At 32.9% G+C, this 8947-nt stretch overlaps 1 protein-coding gene across 1 annotated transcript; it reads right to left on the reverse strand.

Moving 5' to 3' along the window:
• Positions 1-721: 721 nt before the first annotated feature.
• On the reverse strand, positions 722-8599 carry LOC139521258 (uncharacterized). The gene is made up of 2 exons (XM_071314728.1): positions 8440-8599; positions 722-3002 (listed from the first exon to the last, which is right to left on the reverse strand). The coding sequence occupies exons 1-2, from the start codon at positions 8492-8494 to the stop codon at positions 1702-1704; spliced, it is 1356 nt and encodes a 451-aa protein (XP_071170829.1). The 5' UTR covers positions 8495-8599; the 3' UTR covers positions 722-1701.
• Positions 8600-8947: the final 348 nt, after the last annotated feature.

The following is an 8947-nucleotide window of genomic DNA, read 5'->3' on the forward strand; positions in this document are numbered from 1 at the left end:
ATATGGACTGACCTACAGAAGAAAACGTTACCATTACCGCCTATGGAGAAACAATTGCGCATATTTCCCCATCTGATGTTGACCTCCTTTTCATGGTTCAGGTGTTATAGTTATTTTTTTGTGTTTTGATCTGTTTTTCTTATACTTTATGCAATAGGTCTACTGTATTTGGTGAATGGAATGATTGTAAGGCGTACATGTCTAGCTGGCAGGTGTTAAGATGTTAAAACCATGCTAAGTTTATATGATAGTTGCAGTACAGCTTTATATTTAGGACTGTCATCATGATATCAATGATTAGTAAAGAAGGCGAAATATTTCAGCGTGTGCACTCTTTATCATATTTGTTTGAGCTCGGCGAATTCAAATATAAATATAAAAGGGGCAAATACATCATTACTGATTTGAGCACATGTGCCACATATGGAGCAGGATTTCACCCTTCCGGAGCACCTGAGATCACGCCCAGTTTTTGATGGTACTCGTGTTGCTTAGTCTTTAGTTTTCTTTGTTGTGTCTTGTGTAATATTATTTGTATGTTTGTCTTATTATTTTAAACCATGGCGTTGTCAGTTTATTTTCGATCTATGAGTTTGACTGTCCCATCTGGTATCTTTCGCCCCTCTTTTCGAATCATATTCTCATATTTGATTTATAACAGACTGAAATGTTTATCCAAATTATAAAAAGTCTAAGAATAAATAATTCACAAATTCACTGACTCCTCATCCAACTAGAACTGTTTATTTTATCAGGATATTGATAAGGGTTTTCATAATCATCACATGTATCTCACATGTGTCTTTTAATACAACATTTTCCAGTTGAATGTTGTGACCACTATATATTACACTAAATTGCTGAACCACTTTTTTATGAACGAGATGGTAGTTATATCTTTGACAAGTTTTGTACGGTTAATGTTATATACAAATAATTATATAGAAAATATTTGGTTCTATTCGATTTAGACAGCAATCCAACGATATAAAGATGACACATACTTTTTTTCCCCAAAAAAAACCCAGAAACAAAATGATTCTATAGGATATGATTGAGCTTTAACATTTCCCCAAGTCGTTTAATGAACGCTATAGCAATCAAATAACAAAAGGTTAACATAATTCAACATTCTGACATTGCCATACCTTCTCCCTTCGCCGATAAAAAGTATTTCCTTTAGGAAAAAACATACAAAATAATCCCAACCCTAGTACCAATAACGGAAGGAAATAAAAACACAAAATATAGTGGCTAACACCGTATAAAACATTTAAAAGAATACTTGATATATTATTCTGATCTGATACATTTCATATTAAAAATGAAGAGAAATCATTCCTGTTAAATATTCTATTTTCTTCAAATGGTGATTTTCCAACAAAAAATCAAACAGACATGTCATTACTAATTCCATAAATTTGATAGATCTAAAATTGTAAATTAAAAAGTAGAAATTGTTAATTTGACTTCTAGCCACATGTGTTAGTAAATAGTAAAAAATAACATTTCTGTAAACATAACTCTTGCAATAGGTCAGAAAAAAGTTACAAAAGTATCAGCAATAATCACAAAGTCATATTACTTAGCGGAACATATGGATGTCTAACAGCACTATAGATTACTACACATAACAATGGTTGGATACCGGTAATTATAATGCAAGAGCGTTCAGTCAGTAGCTTTTAAACTCAAGTCAAATTAAAAATACCATGGTTCATTACTCTTCGATTTTTTAATGTATGTTTTGGCTGTTTTGTCGGGTGTCTGGTCAATATGTTCTCCTTTTCCATTATTTTGAGCGTACATGTTTGTAAATTCATCGAAGGCCGTTGGAGTTGCCGGTGGCGGTGCTCCTCTAAACAAAGTATCTTGCTGGACAACATTATTTACTTTCTGTACAGATGAGGAACCGTCAGCTATGAATTCACTTAAAGCAGGAATCTTATTCAGAATATTTGAAGAGCTAAATTCGGGTAATACGTCTGTCGGCTGAACGGGCGGTGGCTGATTAAATTGGCTAAGTCTGCGTTTAGTTTCAATTGCAGGCCTCAAGTATCGTTCATCGCTGATGTGCTGTTGTTGAAATAATTGTGCATTATCGGCGATTTTCTGTTGTTGAAACATTTGTGAATTATCGGTGATACTTTGTTGTTGCGAAAATTGTGATTCGGGTAGTGAAGGCTGTCGGTACATTGATCGCTCGAACTGACGATAGTCATTTTTGTTAAAAAGTTGAGCGAATCTTCGATCGAATTCCGGAATATCTGTTACAGAATTGATTCGCTGTATTCCAATACTTGGATCAATGAATTCTCCCAATCTTGGTCTGCGTGGTCTTCCTCCTCTCGACTTCTTTGAAGTCACAACAACATCTTGAGCTTTCACTCTGTCAGCTCTTATTGAGTCAGCTTTTAATTTGTTTGCTCTCATATTTTCTGTGTTTATGTGGTTTGCATGGAGTTCTTTTGCCTTCAATAGTCCATCGTTGCTATCTGCATTTGCTTCACTCAGCACTGGAGCTTCTTGCATTACAGCCGAAGGTCTAGGTCTGCCTTGTCGCCTTTTGGGCTTGTCAAAAATTGCGTTACGTGGTTCGTTAGGAGTTGGATTTGTTGGTCCATCATTTGAAGATTTAATAGAAGTCTGATCACTTGGTTTTGGTCGTCGTCGTCGTCCTTGTCGCCTTCTCGGCTGGTCAGAAACCTCGTTAGGTGCTTTTTCAGGCGCTGTGTTAATTGCTCCATCAATGGCAGCAGAAGGTTTTTGTTTTCGTCGTCGGCGTCTCCTCCGTCTTCCAGTACCATCTGCCTCCCCCATGGATTGGACAGCATTACGTTTACGCAGGATGTGATGTCTTTCGCCATCCGGATAAAAATCCTTCAAGTTGTTGAATTTTTCAATAATAGTAATTTCTTCTGGGCTGAGACTATGCTTGATATTCCTAAGTAGTTTTTCTTCATAATACTTTGGTAAGGTGTCTAACTTCTGGGCATTAGTTTCTGAAATGACATAAATTTAAAATTAACCTTCAGGAAAAAAACAACTGTAATCATATTTTATATATCACATATATCTCATGTTCAAAATGATACGGAATTAAAATATAGATGTACACAGAAATTCATATAGCTACAAATGTACTATTTTGTCAGCCAAGTCAGTTTCAACGAAGTTAAAATCTTCCATACATGTAGTATTTATAAAAGAAAATAAAACCAGGAGCATATCATTGCGACGATAACTATAAAAAAAAATAATGAAACAAAACACACTTCTTGTAATTATCGCTCTATAAATCATATACCCAATACTGAATATTCATTGTACAGAAAAATAAGATCTGCTAACAAATTCATTGGCAAACATATGGTTATTAAATATCAACTTTACATCAAATTCATTGGCAAGCATGATTATTTAAAAATATCAACTTTACATCAACTATAGATTTAATAGATGCTAGTCGCTTTTAGTTTTCAAATTGACGCATTGATTGATTCTTGACTATGGAAATTAAATTGCATTAATTTGAAACAACAATTCACTTTAATATTGTGAATCTCTCTAGGTGGTCTTTGGTTCATCCTCCGTAATAAAACTATCAAAAGGTTATTCATAATAATAAAGATTTTCCGGACACATGCTAGTCCGGTAGTTTGGTCCTTGATTTCGGACACGATGATCTCAAAATTGAACCCCAAGGGTGAGGAGGGCATAGAAATATCGTTTTGTTATTCTTATTTTCATATCATTCACAAGTCTCATCTACAACTATAGACGTACATGATATTAACAGTCACTCATAAATATAATATGATAAAGAATAGTCACATATACCATCAGTTACTCATAAATATAATATGATAATGAAAAGTCACATATACCATCAGTTACTCATAAGTATAACATGATATAGAATAGTCAGATATACCATCAGTTACTCATAAATATAACATGATAAAGAATAGTCACATATACCATCAGTTACTCATAAATATAATGTGATAAAGAAAGGCAACAATAGTATACCGCTGTTTAAAACTTATAAATCCATGGACAAAAAACAAAATCGGAGTAACAAACTAAAACTGAGGGAAACGCATTAAATATAAGAGGAGAACAACGACACAACACTAAAATGTAACACACACAGAATAGTCCCATATACCATTAGTTACTCATAAATATGCATGACATATTTCTCACTGGACGTTAAACAACCAACAATCATCAATAATACAATGATGATTACATCTTTAAACACTTTTACGTTTATATATATAGATTCTACCACTGCATCGAGTGAGATACGATATGTGTCTACTCGAGACAGTTAATTTTTCAAATTTAAAACGCGATGCTCGTAAAAAAAAATATTATGTAGCTGCCGCCGGGATGTTACTATACAGAAACGAAAAGTTCACAATTGGGAAACTGGAATCATCTCTTTAACCAGGGAGTTTTATTTTCAACCAACCATCATTTAAATTTCTATATGTAAGTCAAATTAAATATAGAACTTTTTCTATTGTAACCTTTAGGTTAGATGACAGCAAACCCCCTGCAGTATCTCATCTTTCTCCAACAAAAATAAAAAAATAAAATGGAAGGCCAATATTTTGGATACAACGTTTTGAGTTATACTAATATAGAATTGTGAACCATTTCACTATTGTGACACCATCAAAAAAACAAATGGAAAGACAAAATTTTGGATACAACGTTTTGAGTTATACTATAGAATTGTGAACCATTTTACTATTGTGACAACAATAGTGTATTAATGTCCCTACATTAACATGACCTATTCATAAACAAAATCCCTAAAAATCAATCCATGCATTTGTTATTTGCATTGAACTGAGCTGAACAAATCCTTGATTAAAACCATTCAAGAAGTAAATGAACAGAGCCTTAAGAACTTTACAATATTTTAAATTTGTAAGAGAACGATAATCCATTTTTTTTCATGACTAGTTCTTGATCATGAAAGGGATAACCAGTCTTTTACGCATACTTATATACGTTTTTTTTAAAAATTTTGTTCATATCAAATGTACGTATTACATGTATAAATGACTTTACATGTATTATTTGTGATTCATCGGAGAATGCAAATCTGAATTACATAATTTGTGTCCGGTCCATTTGTCTTACTTTTAGATAACTAGACAGTTAACGTTAATGTTCACTAATTACAAGTTAGACAGTTGTCATCACGGACAAGAACTATGTTGTATAAGTCAATGTATGGTATTGTGTCAGTCATATGATGCTCATGACCATGTTTATCATAAATGGAAATATCAAGGAACTCTCTATAGAAAGGTTAATCATTTACAAACATGTAATGTTATATGCATGTCGGTAGCAATAGTGCATGGTAATCAATTTAGAAAATACATGGAAGAAACAAAATATAATGAGGCATCTATCTAAAGAGATTGAGTGAAAACAATAAAATCGTGTCCTTAGGTTAATTTTCCATATGTTATTATTGTTAAAATTTCATGTTTTAGCTCACCTGGCCCAAAGGGCCAAGTGAGCTTTTCCAATCACTTGGCGTCCGGCGTCCGGCGTCGTCGTCCGTCGTCCGTCGTCGTTAACTTTTACAAAAATCTTCTCCTCTGAAACTACTGGGCCAAATTTAACTAAACTTGGCCACAATCATCATTGGGGTATCTAATTTAAAAAATGTGTCCGATGACCCGGCCAACCAACCAAGATGGCCGCCATGGCTAAAAATAGAACAAAGGGGTACAATGCAGTTTTTGGCTTATAACTCAAAAACCAAAGCATTAAGAGCAAATCTGACATTACTAAAATTGTTTATCAGGTCAAGGTCTATCTGCCCTAAAATTTTCAGATGAATCAGATGACCCGTTGTTGGGTTGCTGCCTTTGAATTGGTAATTTTAAGGAAATTTTACTGTTTTTGGTTATTATCTTGAATACTATTATAGATAGAGATAAACTGTAAATAGCAATAATGTTCATCGAAGTAAGATTTACAAATAAGTCACATGATCGAAATGGTCAGTTGACTCCTTTAGGAGTTATTGCCCTTTATAGTCAATTTTTAGCCATTTTTCGTAAATCTTAGTTAACTTTTACAAAAATCTTCTCCTCTGAAACAACTGGGCCAAATTAAACCAAACTTGGCCACAATCATCATTGGGGTATCTAGTTTCAAAAATGTGTCCGGTGACCCGGCCAACCAACGAAGATGGCCGCCACGGCTAAAAATAGAACATAGGTGTAAAATGAGGTTTTTGACTTATAACTCAAAAACCAACGCATTTAGAGCAAATTTGTAAGGGATAAAATTGTTTATCAGGTCAAGATCTATCTGCCCTGACATTTTCAGATGAATCAGATAACCCGTTGTTGCGTTGCTGCCCCTGAATTGGTAATTTTAAGGATTTTGTACTGTATTTGGTTATTATCTTGAATATTATTATAAATAGAGATAAACTGTAAACAGCAATACTGTTCAGCAAAGTAAGAGTTACAAATAAGTCACATGACCGAAATGGTCAGTTGACCCCTTTAGGAGTTATTGCCCTTTATAGTCAATTTTTAACCATTTTTCGTAAATCTTAGTTATCTTTTACAAAAATCTTCTCCTCTGAAACTACTGGGCCAAATTATTCAAACTTGGCCACAATCATTTTTGGAGTATTTAGTTTTAAAAATGTGTCCGGTGACCCGGCCATCAAATCAAAATGGCCGCCACGGCTAAAAATAGAACAAAGGGGGTAAAATGCAGTTTAAAAAGCATTTAAAGCAAATCTGACAATGGATAAAATTGTTTATCAAGTCAAAATCTATCTGCCCTGACAAACACATCACCATCACCAAAACACAATTTTGTCATGAATCCATCTGCTTCCTTTGTTTAATATTCACATAGACCAAGGTGAGCGACACAGCCTCTTTAGAGCATCTAGTTTTTCTTTAAAGACATTTGTTGTTTGTAAGCTAGGGTTTTACATTCTAACTATATTTGTTGTTTGTAAGCTAGGGTTTTACATTCTAACTATATTTGTTGTTTTTAATCTAGAGTTTTACGTTCTAACTATATTTGTTGTTTGTAAGCTAGGGTTTTACATTCTAACTATATTTGTTGTTTGTAAGCTAGGGTTTTTCATTCTAACTATATTTGTTGTTTGTAAGCTAGGGTTTTACATCCTAACTATATTTGCTGTTTGTAAGCTAGGGTTTTACATTCTAACTATATTTGTTGTTTGTAAGCTAGAGTTTTACATTCTAACTATATTCGTTGTTTGTAAGCTAGGGTTTTACATTTCAAATATATTTGTTGTTTGTAAGCTAGGGATTTACATGCTAACTGTCATTTGTTCTGAGTTATCTCATTTCAAAAGGGGATTTAAAAAAAAATATTTATTGTAGTTTCTGACAAAGTATACTTGATGTAAATGTTGTTTTTAAAATTAACTAATCTAAATGTCTAATCTATACCAAATCAAAATTACGAAATACAAATATTACAGAGTAGAACCAGCGACAACCACTGAACTACGGGCTCCTGAATTGGAACACACTCATATACTCATATAGAATTTGCGGGGTTGAACTAGTTTGAACCCCCCTTATCGTACAAGTAATAATACAACATAAGAAAACAACTATGAAAATCAGTTGGTGACAAAAAGCAGAAAACATCAAACGTGACATCTTTTCTATACATATCAAATTATAAACACAGACTGGACGGGGCAGCGTATCTATACATATCCAATTTTAAACACAGACTGAACGTGGTATAGTGTATCTATACATGTCAAATTCTAAACACACAATGGTCATGACAGAGTATCTACACATATCAAATTATAAACACAGACTGGACGGGGCAGCATATTTATACATATCAAATTATAAACACACAATCGTCATGACAGCGTATCAACACATATCAAATTATAAACACAGACTCGACGTGACAGTGTATCTATATATATCAAATTATAAACACAGACTCGACATAACAGCTTATCTATACATATCAAACAAAAACAAAAATAACCGAGCGGAAGGGGCAGCGTATTTATACATCAAATAATAAAGAACGTTCTACATTCTTAGTTTGAAAAGAATAACATTATGAAAATTTGAAAACTGCCGTATCAAATTTGACATGTCGATTTTGTGACGTCATTGTAGTAGACAGTTGCCAAAAGGTGTATTTTTAATTGAAAATCAAGTGACTAGAATAGTATATTTTTGAATTAAAGCAAAACATTTAAATTCAATTCAAGCTTTGCAAAGAACATTTCAAGAATTGATTTGAGACATTTAAAAAGTGTTCATGTCACCTGTTTGGTATCTTTATTTACAAATCCTATACGTGCCATGTCGTGTATTTATAATATTGTTTGCCTCTTACTGTAAAATATCTCATTAACTGTCTTACCTGCAATAAAGGAAATTATCTGAAAAACAATGATTGAAATAAACAGCTCCTTCATAATTATTATCCGAACACTTCCCGTTCTGAAATCTGAGGAGACGTTCCTATCAAATGCTTGCTAAGAGTGTTCTAAACAAATGAACGTTTTATATCTTGTTTAATGTAATTCATTGTAATTAATCATTTTAACGAAATGTAATAAGCGATGCATTTGAAGTTTATATCATTTACTAATTTAAAAGTTGTAAAAATGACAGACTAAATTGATACTTGTTCGTGGTAAACGCAAATTCGTTTTTTCTACTTATAATTAATGCTTTGAAGAAATCAAGTGACAATACTGCCATGTTTCTTGTATCCGACAATAAAACATTCTTTTGTAACAGGTGAAGTATTAATCGTAAGATTAAAAGAAAACATCTGATTATATGTATTTATAGATAAATAAAAATTCAAACCGCGAGCAGCGAGCTATATTACAAATGTTAAGTGACTATATTGAATAAGAAAA

This window comes from Mytilus edulis, chromosome 4 (genome assembly GCF_963676685.1).
Source record: "Mytilus edulis chromosome 4, xbMytEdul2.2, whole genome shotgun sequence".
NCBI classification, from domain to species: Eukaryota; Metazoa; Mollusca; class Bivalvia; order Mytilida; family Mytilidae; genus Mytilus; species Mytilus edulis.

What these genes read in the sequence shown, in the direction of transcription:
- LOC139521258 (XM_071314728.1), bottom strand. Translation starts at nt 8,494, where the DNA reads ATGAAGGAGCTGTTTATTTCAATCATTGTTTTTCAGATAATTTCCTTT. An exon ending in GATAATTTCCTTTATTGCAG is followed by an intron (nt 3,003 to 8,439) that starts GTAAGACAGTTA and finishes ATGTCATTTCAG; the next exon opens with AAACTAATGCCCAGAAGTTA.